The 15999-nt window shown below is 38.8% G+C and overlaps 1 protein-coding gene across 1 annotated transcript in view; it reads left to right on the forward strand.

The window, feature by feature from the left end:
* The window catches only part of cdh13 (cadherin 13, H-cadherin (heart)), a 370859-nt gene that overhangs the window by 311749 nt on the left and 43111 nt on the right, over nt 1–15999 (forward strand). The window contains exons 9-10 of the mRNA XM_084409426.1: nt 2575–2757; nt 3499–3752. Of these exons, the coding sequence (XP_084265552.1) occupies nt 2575–2757; nt 3499–3752 (437 nt within the window). The remainder of the gene's footprint in view (nt 1–2574; nt 2758–3498; nt 3753–15999) is intronic.

Consider the following 15999-nt stretch of genomic DNA (forward strand, 5'->3'; position numbering starts at 1 on the left):
TTTCAAGCATTTTTGAGAGTTTCTAAATATTTTATTTTGTGTTTCACAAAAGAAAGATAGTCGTACAGGCGTGGAATGACATGAGAATGACAGATTTAATTTAATGACAGAATTTTCATTTTGCCGTGAGTTAACCCTTTAAAATATTTTACCATATTCAAATCCATTCTTCAGACTTTCCCTTACAATCAGATTCTGACGGAATAACTGACACCTTATGAAGGGCCGTCAGACTGTGAAACGTCTCAGTCTGTCACTCTGAGAGGCTGTGAAGAGAAAGACTATGAGTGAGGTTTCCTGTGGCATAAAAGGCACCTGTATTGTCATCCACGGGCACATCAGGAGAGACCCTTCACATGACTCTTGTTATCTGAAGCCTTTTGGAGTGCCTTTCACCTCGAAAGCTATCCAAGTTTGGCTGCACGTTGAAAGTGTTATTTTCAAGAATCTCGTTAAGCTGTGAAAACAGCACGCAGCTTTTTTCTTCACATTCCCGGCTTGAGATGTGCAATTTGAGACTTGTAAGTCAGGCAGAGTTTCTCGAAAGGTCATGAATGTTGATTTGATTCCTCGAACAGATGTCAAGACGAACGGGGGGTTACAGTATCAGGTGTGAATTTTCTGAGCTATTTGTCACTAATGCAGTAGCACAGCTCAAAACGAAACTCCAATAATGCCGTCACACTGCGCTACATTACTGATAATGAATGGCATGCCAAATAATCCAAGTCATTCTTGGCTTCTGGGTGTCACCTCACCGGCAGCTCTGTAGGAAGTGATTTATCTCGCTTTGGCCACACTCTCTCTCTCGCTTTTTGCCCTGTGTTCTGTTGCTGGGGGGCTTCAACTAGGCGACATCTACCTCACACACACAAATCCACCCTGTCCTCTCAGTTTTGAGGTCTAGCCTCGGGTTGATAACTTCCCCGTTTGTCACACTGCTGGTTGCTTTGTGAACTCGAAGGGATTGGGGTCTTATCAGTGGTATGGCAGGGCCAGGGTATCAGCAGCCAACAAAGATTGAATACATCCATCTGACCGCTTCACTGCTCCAGATGATTAAATGGAACACGAGCGGTCAGCGAAGTGAAGATGCAGAGCGTGAGGTTGTGCGGATGCATTCGTGTCCCTCTGTAAACATTTGTGAAAACATTTGTTTAATTGTTTATTCCACACATGATAAAATCTTGGTTGATAGTGGGAGAGTATCTCCCGCCGCTGTGATTTTGACAGTGATACACCTGCAGGGCTCACTGTAGACACAAGGCTCTTAATATGTAAGTGATGTAATCGCTTCATGGCCTTCAGCAGACAGGTACAATCTCATCTCCTTTGAGGCACACAGGTTTTAGGGACTGGTTTTAAGGCCTGTGTTTCAGAAATAAAACAATGAAATGAGATCTATTTTCAGGAAAGGATAAAGCATGGCTTATATGTGGGGCCAACGCTCTCTCTTTTAGCCTCAGTCATTTTATTACACCTGAAAATATAGATTTTTCATTTGTAAGGGCCCATCTCCCAATAAGAATAACTTCTTCAGTAGTTTAAAGACAGAACCCAGTGATTTTGTTCCTTACGAGAGAGAGAGAGAAAGGGATGGCAAGTGAAAAAACTGAGCGTCAATGTTTGTCAATGTAGATGTGCCTCTTTGACTTTAAGGGTTTCACTGTTAATCTTGGATGGTTCACAACTGTGGCTCCTAACTCAATAGCATTAAGCATTTAGTTAGAGAGAGGGCTTAGTGGCAATATTTCTGTCCCACAGGGGTTTAAACTGCTGAGCTTCCCTTTCCAAACTTCTCTAATTCATCCTGCCACCCAGATCCAGCTGCACCCTCTTCAGGACCAAATGATGACATTTGCATTTGGCCCCCTACACCCTCCCCGCTTATAAAGGGAGCACATCCCTGAGGCATAGAAGGGGTGCTCACTTCACAAGCCACTAAACAGAAATGATAGCAGAGCTGATGGGGACCAGAGCTCATCTGGCCCTTCTAGGAACACTTCATCTCCCCAAACAGGCCTGTGACATTGGGCTGGTTTGGGCAAGGACTATGGAGATTTGTGACACTCTGAATAGAGTGGCTTTCATCCAGTGACAACAACAGGACAAGAGCTGTTTCATACAGGCTTAGCTTAAGCCTTATCTTTGACAAAGGGACAGAAAGAAGAGTAGGAGGGAGGTGAATGTAAGACAGAGATTCTGCGTGTACCAAAAAAGGAAGGAAGGAACTGATGCATCCGTAGGTTGATCAGTGCTTCTTTCATTACTCAAGATGGTGCTCGGTTAGCCAAAAACAATAGACCCTGTCCCCCTGGCTGTGTTAATCTCTGTAAACATAAGAGGCACAATTATAGAGATCTGGTCAAAGCATTCATTTCCACACCCCGCAACTCCTCCACTGCTCATTCTGTCTTATTGTTTAAAGAGATTGGAAAGAAAATATTGATATTGATTACAGACTGCAAATTCAAATAATGTGCCATTGTACATGTAATAACAAATGCTAAAGTGTTGGTTTAATACAATTTCCTGGGTTATAACATTTGACAGATCAAGCAATATGTGCTGTAGTTCCAGGCATCTGTGAATGAGGGATCCACCGGCGTGGTAGTGAACCTGACGGTGGACGACAGAGACGACCCAGCCACCGGAGCATGGAGAGCCATTTACTCCATCATCAATGGAGATCCCAACCAGAACTTTGAGATACAGACCAACCTGGACAACAATGAAGGAATGCTGTCAGTGGTAAAGGTGTGTTATGCCTCTTTCAGTCATGTGTTTGGTTCAATTAATTGATTGCATCATAATGGTGAAGACTTTTGAAGGTCCTCTTCTTGGCTTGAGCCTTTCAAGTTTAGGTCACCAATTCTTAGATCACCCAGAATTTAACCACTTATCCAAAAGTGATCAAGGATCTCGATTGGTATCTGAAACTTTGAAGGTTCAAGCCCAAGAAAGTGACCTTCATGAGCCACTAATGTAGGATTTGTAACTAAACTCCAAAGATAAAGTGGCCATTTTTGGGTAGGGATGTCCAATCTAAAGGGACAATTCTGTAGAGAATGGGTGTGCCTGCCCTAACACACTTGCCTGTGAGTTTCTAATATTGAGGACCTTTATTAGCTGGTTCTGCTGGGTTTAATTAGGGTTGCAGCTAAACTCAGGATAGTGGCAGGATATTGGCCCTCCAGGAGCATGACTGGACACTCCCGCTGTGGAGTTTAGCACCAACTCAAATAAAACACACCTAAACCAGCTATTTAAGGTCTTCCGAATTACTAGAAATTTGGTGTCTTCGAGCTAAATTCTGCTGGAAAGTAACACTCCAGAAGCAGGACTGGACGCCCCTACTCTTGCTCATGTTGTAAAATTGTGCTTGTAAAAGCATGTACTAATTGAAGTGTAATGATAAAGAGTCATTTGCTTGGTATAGGTACATGCTGGTTAGTTGATCACTCTTACATAATTCCATTTGTCTTTTGTCTTTTGCAGCCTCTAGACTATGAAAGTGCAAAATTTCACACACTTCTGATAAAAGTAGAAAACGAAGACCCTCTGGTTCCTGATGTTGTGTACGGCCACAGCTCTACAGCGACAGTTTACATTACAGTTATGGATGTGAATGAAGGACCGGTGTTCTTCCCAGATCCTCTGGTTGTCATCAGGAGAGAGAATATTCCCGTAGGGAGCTTTGTGGCCATGCTGAACGCTACTGACCCGGACTACCTACAAAGCCAGAGCATAAGGTTGGTGCTAATGTCATAATTATGACTATGACCCTGTCCCAAATGTGATTCTCTGTCTTTGTTCCTCCAAGTCCACACTTTTGTGTTGTAATGCTGTATAAACTGTATAGCCATCAACTGTGATGTGTAGCAAAAGGCTGTTGAGAGAGCATCACTGGCACAAAAGGGAAGCTCATGAGCACCTTTCTGATTGATATAATTACATATGGGACCAAGTGCACCATTTCCAGAGCCAATACTGACAAAAAATGTTTTGTTTATGTTACACTGTTTGTGCTAGACATGGGAAGAATAACTTTTATGAACTCTGAAACAAATTTCACAGACCCCTGCCACTTAGACATGTCTTGGTGTAATTAGTTTTGTCTTACTATTCTCTCTACTTATTTCAATACATTTGCTATGTTCTCAGAGAAATATTTGACATGAGCACACGGCTCTGCACAAGAGAGTTTGGCCATCTGGGCAGGCATACATCTTGCAGCCCAACTACATTATTGACTAAGCATTTGGAGCTGCTACTTCTCAGAGTCTTGACAGATCATTACTTTAATATAGCTTTTTAATTTTCTTGAAACCTCATTACCTTCTCAAAGCATAGGCTAATATTTTAGCCCGGTGTGATAGCTCTTATCTAGTATCGTTGGTCAATTGCCTCTAATCTAAATCTCTTAGAGGATGTACATCTGGTTTGTGTTGTCTGTTAGCCTGTGTAACAGGATAAGGATTTTAAAATAGTGTCTTTTTTAGCAATAAGGCTATGCAAGGTTGCAGCATATGTTATAAAATCAAACATTAGCTGAAGTGAAGTGCTTGTTTGAACTCATTTTTTCACAGTCTTTCTCTATTCCTACCTTTTTCATTCCCTCAACCTTCTTTGCTGTGGATGTCGTGTTACACATTTGCATTTGTAATGTGATCTCAGTGTAAGCTGTGCCACGCTTGTTCAGATCAGGAGAATTTAAACAAACTCCTGTGATTTGCCGTGTCCGCCGAGCATCTATGAAACTCTCTTGAAACTCTGTGCGTTGCTGTGATCATGTGCTCTGCCATTATTACCACTCTGTCCTGCTAGTTAGAGCGAGCCCTCCTCATCACAAACCATATGAGCTCTCTCTCTTCTCTTTCTCATTCTGTCCTCTCCTCATTCTTCTCTTCTATATCTGTCCTCTCACTGCTTGCCTCACCTCTTTTGATCTCCTTTTCCCAGTAAAAGGCTCTTTGAAGTACCATAGCTTTCACCTGAGGCTATAAGTGGCAGGACTAAGTAAGAAAAAAAAAGAACAGGCTCTAGGAAAATGAAGAGGAAGGACAGAGGGAAAGCTTTAGAGGAGGCGACAGAAGGAAGGCATGTGCAGAAGGTTCTTTTTATGTATTATGTATGCAAGTTTATAAAATCAGTCCAAAAATCTGAGACTTGGTTCTCTGAAATTCATACTAATTGTTTAAACACATTTCTGTGTGTCTGTGTGTGTGTGTGTGTGTCTATCTATCTATCTATCCATCCATCCATCCATCCATCCATCCATCATATAATTTTTTCATTCTGTCTACATTTCCATCTCTCTATCTTTCTATCCATCATTTTTTGTGTACTTTTTTCATTCCCTGTAACAGTTCTGATAATATTAGCAGAACCTGCCCCATAGATTGGCCCATAGCAAGGACAACGAGTACAAAAGAAAGTGAAACTTTCTATCTGTCTACCTGTGTCCCATGGTAGTACTTAAGGACTCCATTGTAAAATATATGCAACCAGGCTCACTTGATAAAAAAAGAGCATAAAAATTGAGGAATGACTGCAGAATTAGTAGACTTATCAACAACGACAGATAGTGGAACTGATATTGTGAGCAACAGGATTATTATAGTCATTATATATACCTCTGATTTGAAGCCCAGAGAAACATGTGCTTTGCTGTGCACATTGCTGTCGAAAGATGAAGTTTAAAAGCAACTCTGTTGTATTTGTTTCTATTGCATTAGTTTATATTCTGAAAACATAGAAATAGAGAAAAAAGGAATCATTATTAGGTCTTGTTTGGCGTCTGATTCTTTTTTCTGTTTTGATGTATACTCTAATTTTGTTGAATAGTGTACTTTTTTTAATTGACAGAATTGTCATTGATTTTTTTCATACAAACATTTTGCTCTCTAGATTTATCATAAAAAGCTTATGAAAGCTTAACCATAATTCACAAGGACGCTTTTCACGTTCTGCCAGTTTTATCTCCCTATTGATGAAAGATAAAAGGAAAATTGTGTAGAGGGGGATTCAGTATAATTATTTATTAGAGATAGAGTTTGTTTGTTTGCTATTTATCGATGCAGTCGGATGAATTACAGGAAATTTTCCTGTTCTAAGAAGGGTCAGATTGTTTAGTCTCTATCAGCGATCCATACATTTATCTTTTTTTTTTTTTTTTTTTGTAAAATAAATCCTGCCACACTTTGAATCATTGAGCTTTTCTACGGCATCATGTTGCAGACATGTTTGAAGCTCTCATTTTAACTCTAATCAGTCTTTATCTGAAGTACGTCTGATTGCTTCTCTAAATTAGTAATTCAGAGGAGCATGTCAGACATAGTTAAGATTTTGGGATCTCTGATGTGTTTGCTCAAAGGTTTTACAGAGTTTACTTCCATCCCCATCCGTTTATTTAGCTCTGTCAGGCTTGTCAGGATAAGGTGAGCTGTGCATCATTGCTAGCCTGAGGGAAATCACAAACACAGACACTATCAGAATTATGGGAAGGCTCGTTGAGTGCAAGCTCCCTCACCGCCAAAGGTCATTAGGACTGATGCTGAGAATTACACTGGCTAGAATTTGCGAAATAGATGCGATTCTATTTACATTAGCTTATAAAAGTTCTGTTAATGGCACAGTTTTACTTTTGGTACTTTATTAGATTTATTTGCTCATTTGTTCATTAATGTTTAGTGTTACAACAGTAAATCATGGTAAATGTTGGATTGAAAAGCCTTCTAACTGTATTGTTGGGGCTCAATGTTTCTCTTGTTTGAGGCATTTGATTTGTGGTTTGTATGGGACAACTCTGCAGTGATTTGGAACAATTTTCAATGGATCTCACAGCGCTGTTTAGTGGTCACGTGATTGAGACGGTCAGCGAGTAACGGTGCATTCACACGGAGGACGTGTCTGAAGCTTGGTGCTGACGCGACCGTCATAGTGACAACAGCTAATCACATTACTTTTCAGGTGCTGCATTAAAGGGGACATATCATGCCAAATGCACTTTTTTAGCCCTTAAATGCATTTTGTTGTATATTTGGAGTGTTTAGAAGTACAGAAAATATAAAATTATTCTCTTCAGGTGCTTCGTTGATATCTTTATATTCTGTTTTGGTCATATTTTTCAACCTGTTCCGATTTTTCTGTTATCTATGACGTTTTTTGAACTATTACGTCACAGTATTTGCAGCGGAACTGCCAAATAAGGACATTGACTTCCGGCCCAACACTTCGAGCCATTTTTATTTCTCGCTGCAATTTTGTAGTCCAAGCTAAAGGATGCAGAAGTTACGAGAGGGTAAGTTAAAATGTTCGGTTGTTGGATGTAGTAACCCACACGCTTCATTACACCGTCTAATGTAGATAAACTGCCGCGCTTGTGACAAGGGCGCATGTTTAACTGAAAGAACGAGCAGAGAGAGAGACCCGGTCGCGCGCGCGCTCACTCTCTCTCTTCAGAGCCAGGCGAAAGTGTAAACAAGACATCACCGTCTCCAAACTAGACGCTGTCTTGCTCTCTCTCCCTCGCACATATTAATCGAAATAAATCGACACGGTGGTAAAAGGTCGGAAGACCAAAGTTTCATGTGTAAATACAGTAGACACCAGTGCGATACATCCATATGAAGACGTTGTTCTACAGGTTCGTCGTCTTCATTTTCATCTCGCTCCGGCTCCGACTCTGGCTCGAACATGTAAGGCTGGCTAGACAAGTCTTCCGTTGTTGACATTTTGTTAATAACGTGTGTATAAAAGTTTCTGTGCCGCTAGATAATCCTATCTCTGCTATCAGACTACAAAAATGGCCGAACGGGGTGGAGTTGAACCTCTGCATCCTGGAGAGGGGGCGGGGTATGAATTGTCTCAATTGTATTTAAAGAGACCGCACCAAAACGAGTTGCTCTGAGACGCACATCAGAAAAGGGGTAGAAAAAGGGCCTGTGGAGCTATAATAATGAAGAATTCAGACCCAAGCATTGCAGTTCCGCTTTATATAGACTACAAATGTATGATTTATATGTAAAAAGGAACAATTTAAAAGCATGATATGTCTCCTTTAACGCAGTTGGCTGGCGTCTCCGCTTCGGTTTTTGCATAGGTGATCTGATTGGCTGTCGCCTGCATTGGCGCTTGAAAAGTTTTCAACTTTTTAACTTCTGCCGCAAACAATGCCAGTGACGCTCCTCAACGGAACCCACAATTCAGTTCGGCAACGCATGACGTCAACCGTTCAAAGTAAATGAGAAGCGTTAACGCAGACACCCCATGTGAATTCACCGTAAATGCATTCGCTATTCGTATTTTGTGCTGAGCTGATAAATTTTGCTCCGCATTGGCGCATTTGCTGTTTAATGTTTCTCATGAAGTATAAATGGCAACGCTTATCAGTGATTGGCATCAGTGCGACGGTCTGTAACACACATGCGCAGCATTATTTGCATAGTGCATGAACATTATACCAAACACTTATCAAACTTAGTTTTAATTTTATTGAGGAACAATAAAAAAATATATAATAAAAATATTTTATTGATATTACATCATAATCGTTTTATCGCCTTGTCCTATCTGAACATGGTCATATTGTCCACACAGGGAGACTGAAGCCTGCTGTAGTGGTCGCTCTCCTACGGAGTACCATCCACATCCAAAATGTAGCGCATTCTCTTAGATCAGTGGATAAATCCCAGTTCAACTTTGCTTCAAAGCTGTCTTTGAGTTAATCTCGCTCCAAAAAAAAAAAAGTGTTCAGAACAGCTCTGTATACATAATTCAAAATTTTGTTCCTCCCTTTGGCTGTGCTACAGTTTAAAGCTCTGAGAAAAGGAAGTGAGAGACACAGAGAAGATGGCTGGAGCTTGCTTGTGTAGGGAATTTCTCACATCTCCTTATTTCCCACATAGTCGAGACCAAGAGTGAACATTCCAGAAGATACTTATTAAAGCGTATAGAGGCACATTCTAAAGCGACCTTGAATTTGCCATGTTGTGGTAGATGTTAGATTGCTTTCTCAATTTAAAAGTTTGTTTTTATTTGATAGAATACAGTAAAACGTATTATTTGGGTTTTTTAATACACTACCTGTCGAAAGTTTCAGATCACTCACTTTTCCAGTTAATACCTTAGATTACTTTGAAATAAAAAATCACATTAAATAAAAATAAATAGAACAAATAGAAATTAGAGATTAAACAATTAATAATCAATTATTGTGTTAAACATAGATGGAGTAGATTGCTTCCATCAAACCCCCCAAAGCTTCACAGTTGTTAACCCTTCCTGGGTTGAGATTTCATTCGGTAACATTAGGCAGTTTTGATTTATATGCTGTTTAATGTTTTATGATTATGTTATTTATTATATGTGCATAAGCAATGCTTCTATCGCTTGTTTCTGCTGATTCTTCACCTGTGTTTTGATCCGGAGATTCTGTATTCTTTTAGAAGATGTGTAATAGCGCCCCCTACCATATAACAGTGAAACATGGATTGCCGGCCACCGTGTATCATAAATGACGGAAAATTCTGTCAATGGCAGGGAAAGAGTTTATAAAAAGAGAAATGTTAGGTGTTCCACAGCTGACTTAATTCAAGGTCTGCTGTATGCTTTTATAACAGATATCTTTAATGCATGTTAAATAATATCTCATTCTAATAACAGCATAATACCTCATCTGACAGTAAAATATCTGTTAATGTTTTAAAGCAGATTTGAGCTGTTTGTGTGCATTTATTGCACCTTATGAGTCTTTGTAAGATGAAAAAAAGTGAATAGATGTATATCTGTCAGTAGTGAAAGCTGTTCAATGATTCAATGGTTTTGGACACAGCTGCAGTCTATGTAGACATTGTATCATCTGTGCTGTGAATATCACGCCTGTACTACCACACTTGATATTTAACAAATGCTCTTTTATATATTGCAGCAAATATGCTGGGTGATATTTAAAGTTAATTCATACAATTTCTCACTTTATCAGTGCTAAGTTGTTACTGACATTGTTGTTCACATTGTGTATTATGCATCTGCTGGTGCAGTCTGGAAAGGTTGTAGTGATAGTGACAGTTAATGATATGCAGAACATGCTGGAATATGTTGCTTTCCTGACAGGATCTGACCAAACAACTTTCTCGTTTGTGGGTTCAGTTTCCTGTGCACCCTTCTCTCATTAGTAGGTGTTGGAACTGCAGTACTCAGCAAGTGCTGAAAGACGACAGACCGTGTCTAGATGTCAGGCCAGTTTTCCTCTCATTAAAGCAGAAGATCTCAACCTTCATAACTCCAAGGTCTATTGTCAAAGGTCACCCTACACAGGCTATTATTTTCTATTTATGTATTTCTTGTTTTCAAACCTTTTTTAACAGAAATTAGAAGTACAAACTAAAATAATTGTGATTAATCTTAAAAAAATTATTGTTATTGTAATCATGTTAATGCATTGTTATTTTTTTAAGACAAAATTAGTTGTTTTAATGTGGAATTTGTTGTCCTGGACATTCACTGTAACTTAAACTCACTACTCATTTTGCTTAGCGAGATTACAACTTATTAAAGGAAACATAAAATAGTAAAATATCTCTGGAGAATGGAAATAAAAACTAAATTTACCAATATGTTTTAGATCTGCTGACATTTGTTGGCAGGACAAATGACAAATTTGTAAATTTAGTGTGCCAAGGTTCTACGCTGCCAAAAAAATGTCAGAATTCTTGATTTTTCTCCAGATATGCCCGTTTTCATGTAGAACTACCTTGATAGTTACCATTTTTAATTAATTAATTAATTATTTTAATATGACATTAATTATTTCAAATGATTTTAAGACATCTTGCTGCCCTATACTTTGTGTAAATGTATTTGGGTTTTACATGGTATTGCAGTGACACAAAATCCATTTACATGCAAAAGGTTTTCAGAATCGCACTTGACTCTTCCTGAAGTACATTACGTGGGTTTGTATATATTAATTGTCTCTTTGTGTATATGTGGGCGAACCATTAATTAATCACCAGTTTTAAATGAACTGTTTTGCAGAGTTAAGTTTAAGTTTGCTGTAATTTCTAAGCGTTGATTAATCACCGGTAATTGTAAATGTGTGCATTGTGTTTATTTGAAGGTCTCTCAGTCCCTATTCAACAATGCAATACTGTTGAATGGCTGTCTGTTTTAATGCAAGCATGCGGCATTCAGAGTCTCTTCTGAGCTGCGTTGAGTTAGGTGACAAAGGGAAGAGTTCGGTTCACGTCAGGTCTCACTTACTCTGCAGTGGCTGCTTAAAATAATAACTGCACTCTGAAAAACTGAATTAATCGTGATAAATGTGAAGACTCCTGGCCTCTGTGACTCCTTTCTTTACAGAGTTAACCATTTCACCTCACAGAATCAAGATATGGATTGTTTTCCTCATTAGTTCCACAGTGTCAGCTATAATTTCAAGCATGTTTCTTATCTTATTTACTCGTACATGGCCGGCAACGTTCTCATGGTTGTTGTTTACACTTTATTGTATGCTGATACATTTAATAACAATTAACAATTGTTAGATCATATTAAAAAAACAAATTAAACGCCATGTTACTCTGTCTTTTTACAATAAATGCACACAAACAGCTCAAATCTGCTTTAAAACATTAACAGATATTTTACTGTCAGATGAGGTATTATGCTGTTATTATATGCTGAGTTGCTGCTCAAGAAACTTTTCATCAATGTTGAAAACAGTTGTACTGCTTAATATTTTTGTGGAAACCATGATTTTTTTTCAAGGGTTCTTACTGTAATCAGAAGTTCAAAAGAACAGCATTTATTTGACATAGAAATCTGCAGTAACATTATAAATGTCTTTACTGTTACTTTTAAACAATTTAATGCATCCTTGACTGACCCTAAACATTTGAACAGTAATATTATGTATATACATACATATATCAGGTGCAGAATACAGTACCCATTTAATGTTCTTTCAGCCAATAGAATGACTTTGGGGGTCCAAGAGGAATAGGATTCTGGGAGGGAAAGAATCTTGCACGACCCTGATTGTGTGCCACAGGACAGAGTCATGCACCGCTCAGATTTTGTAAATCCGCACCCGCCCGTACCCGTAGTGCTTAAAGCCGCATCCGACCCGTTTTCCGACAGCAGCACTAATCAAAATCCGCACCCGACCCGCTTAAAATAGAACCGAAATAAAATCAGTTTAGACTATCACATTATAGACACACTTACAAAAATGTTTATTGCCAGGTCATACAGAAGTTATTACACGACCATTAACACAAGGACAACTTCAGCCGAAGCTGTCAAAAGGCCGGTACATGAAGAACATGGCTAACGTTACCACAAAACTTACAGGGAGCTACAACACTATATCTGCCACGCAATTTCGTCTAGCCTACATCTGACAATTTTGGGTTCAAACACGCCCTGCTCACCACACATACTTAACAGTGTTAAATTTGAAAAATATTGTTCGATAGAACGGCTTGGTTTGTTACCACAGTTATCTGCGTGCTTACCTGCATCCAACACGAAAATGCATGCAGCAAAGCCTTTCACAATATTGTTTTCTTCAGATAACTCCAAATTTCTCCAACACACTGGACTTGATTTTTGATGATGCATTGTCGACAACTTTACCATCTCCACTAGCTATTCTTTTCTTCAACTCCTCAGCATCCATCTCAATGACTGCAAGCAGATCACGCGCGCAGTTATAATGAATTTTTAAAAGTGATAGTAGGTATAGAGACTCCTGGGAGGGCATGGGCACAAATAAACTGATGTGGATTTTAAATCATTTTTATCAACTTGAAATACAGGCATATTTTTGTAGATGTGTTCCTAAAAATATGCATATATTTTTACGTTTGCACGTGATTGTTTTAAACCCGTGTTTAGACCCGTGTTTACCCCGTGTCCGACCCGACCCGCACCCGTGATACAGTTGGATATTTTTCACCTGTTTGAACCCCCGTTACCCACGGGCACCGTGCAGGACTCTGCCACAGGATGCCATTTGGCTGGTTTTCATGTAAATTCATAAAATATAGGCCTGTCTTACGGAAATAGACTGCAACAAAACTGTATCTGATCTCTATTTCCTCTTGACATTAATAATGAGCAAGGTGGCATTAGTCTGGGAAACAGTTGTGAGAGACAGCCATTATGTGGTTAAATAATTAAAACTATCTAAAAGGTGCCAACAGGAAAGATTGTGAGTGGCAAGGCCTCTCTGAAGCATGGACAAATTGCTTTTCTCTGACTTAATTACAGGGTTATGATTTTCAACCGATGCAAAGAGCTGCTTTTTGTGCCTTATTATGATAATAAATTAGATTTTATGTATTGCATTGCTGAGGCATGATAATTTATGGAAATGAAGCTGAAGTAGTGGTTCCTGTTAGCTCAGTTATGCGGTTTAGTTCTTAGGCGGTGAGCTCTTGCACAAGGCAAAGAAAAAGTGTGAAAGAGATAGAGGATGGATCTATGAGTGTGTGTGGTGTGTCCGCGCGCTTGACTGGTGATACCACACCAAGAGCTTTGATGATTCTCACAGTCTTTGCTTAAGCTTACAGTAATCAAGTGAACATTCATCTGAACACATGCTCCAGAATCCTCAGTGGCTGAATAAACTTTGCACAGCTTGGCACATCTTTGCTTATGGGAGTCTCCATTTGAAACGGCATTGTTCTAAGAGGTCCAAGCATTGCGTCATGTCAAGCTAAATTGCCTCCTCCTTACCAGTGGGTACTTAGGCAGGTTCCAGATACTGTATGTTGACATATCAAACTGAAATTATGAATGTAAAATATAATAATCATAATATATCAAGGTATAAATTCACAATTATCAAGATATTTGTATTCGTTTTTCATCATAATGTCTGGTCTTTGTTTTATATAACATACAGTAACACTATTTAATAGCTAACATGAAATAACAACATGCTATATATACTTTTACATCATTTATCAATCTTGGTTAATGGTGTTGATTTCTTTATACTACTTTTTGCCTATTACATCAGTCATTCAACATGTTTACATGCACACCAATATGCTGATAAATAATCAGTTTATTGAAATAACCCGATTTAGCAGTTTACATGTAAACCAAAAACCTAGCAATGCAAGTCAACAGTGTTTACAAGACTTTATTTTAGATGAGAGAGATAGATTGATTGATTGATTGATTGATTGATTGATTGATTGATTGATTGATTGATTGATTGATTGATGATTTTACAAAGGGAATTTGTAAAGCGAAGTAAATTGGGACAGAAAAAGTAGTTTTCCAAGTAGTGCAATTCAACAATTAAATTTTTTGTTTCAAAAACATTTGGCATTATTTTACTTCCATAGATTTTTTTTGTTTGTTTGTTTGTTTGTAATAAATGTAGTTGAATTGCTTTAAAATAAGAGTAGCTAATAACTTGTCAAGCAACATTTTCGAAGTAGCTTCCCCAACCTTGGAGAGTGTATGTGTGTTTGTGTGTGTACTGAACCTGTGAAGGCTGTCAGAGGGTTAAGCAGCGGAGTGAGATGAATGGATGGCGAGCGGCAGTGTGAACTTTAACGAGGAGTTAATGGACAGGTTGGCAGAACGGACTGCACCCACAGAAGGGGTCTGATTCCCTCTGAGTCTGACCATGGCTGATTGATGGGCCGTCTCCCCCTGTTTATATTTCCCTGCCTCCCTGTCACATTTATTTCCTTTGTACAGCTCTTTCTGCCAATATGGAACCGAAATATCTGCAGGGGTGACAACGGCAATTTGTCCCAGACATGAGAGCGAAGGGAGAGTTTATGGCGCAGCTGTTTTTCATCAACCTCTGCATCTTTGTGCACGCATCTGATCTGGGGTCCGGTGGATGCACATATGGGAGTTGAGTCGAGTTAAGCCATCGAGTGACTGAATCCCATCGAGAGATGAACTTAGAACGAGAATGATGCTGAGTTTGGGAAAGGTGATTTTCGCTCAGAAAGTGGTCCAAAGCAGTTCCAAACGACACTGCCATTGAATTACAATGGCTAAAAGTAATATCCTAATGGGGGCATCCATCCTATTTTACAAACACAGGGCAGTCAGAGCATTAGTATAAGTGTGCCACTTGCTTGTCTCTGCTTGATATGTGTTTGCTGATAAAGAGGTCTGTTTTCTGGGCCATAGCATGCAATAAAGCTCAACACAAAACAGAACATTAAAAATTAAAACACATATTAAAGAGGACCTATTATGCTTTAGATCTTATGCAACTTTATTCAGTGTGTAATGTTACAGTTTGTGCATGAAAAAATAGTTATTCTTTATATCAGTAAGCAGTGTTTCTAAACTCCCTGGAACTTACACGTCTCAATATTCCTCATTTAAGGGTAAAAATGTTATTGATGTTCAACAAATAAAAAACAGATATAATATGGATGAACAAATGATAAAGCTTGGGTTGCTGAATATTCGATACCTTACTTCAAAAGCACTTATTGTTAATGATATGATTACAGATTATAACCTAGATGTGCTGTGTTTCACAGAAACCTGGCTAAAACCAGACGATTACATTAAATGAGTCCACCCCGCAAGATTATTGTTATAAACATGAACCTCATCTGAAAGGTAAAGGGGGAGGTGTTGCTGTAATTTATAGAAATATCTTCAAAATTACTGAGAAGTCTTGTTTTAAATATAATTATTTTGAAGTGTCGGTGCTTAATGTAACACTATCTAGTGTAAATGATAAATCACGTTTGAGATGTGTGCTGGCTACTGTCTACAGGCCACCAGGGCACCATACAGACTTTATCAAAGAATTTGCTGATGTTCTATCAGCGTTAGTACTGGCTGCAGATAAACTCCTAATTCTGTCAGGACCACTATCGTCGAATATGATTGACAAAAAATTGTACTTAAATATTTCTTGCCCAAAGTATATGCAAAAAAAGGGACAAGGCCTGACTGAGTTGTAGTAGTGTGTTGTTTCTGAAGCAAGCTCAAAGC

This window comes from Rutilus rutilus (assembly GCF_951802725.1).
Source record: "Rutilus rutilus genome assembly, chromosome: 5".
Classification (NCBI taxonomy): Eukaryota; Metazoa; Chordata; class Actinopteri; order Cypriniformes; family Leuciscidae; genus Rutilus; species Rutilus rutilus.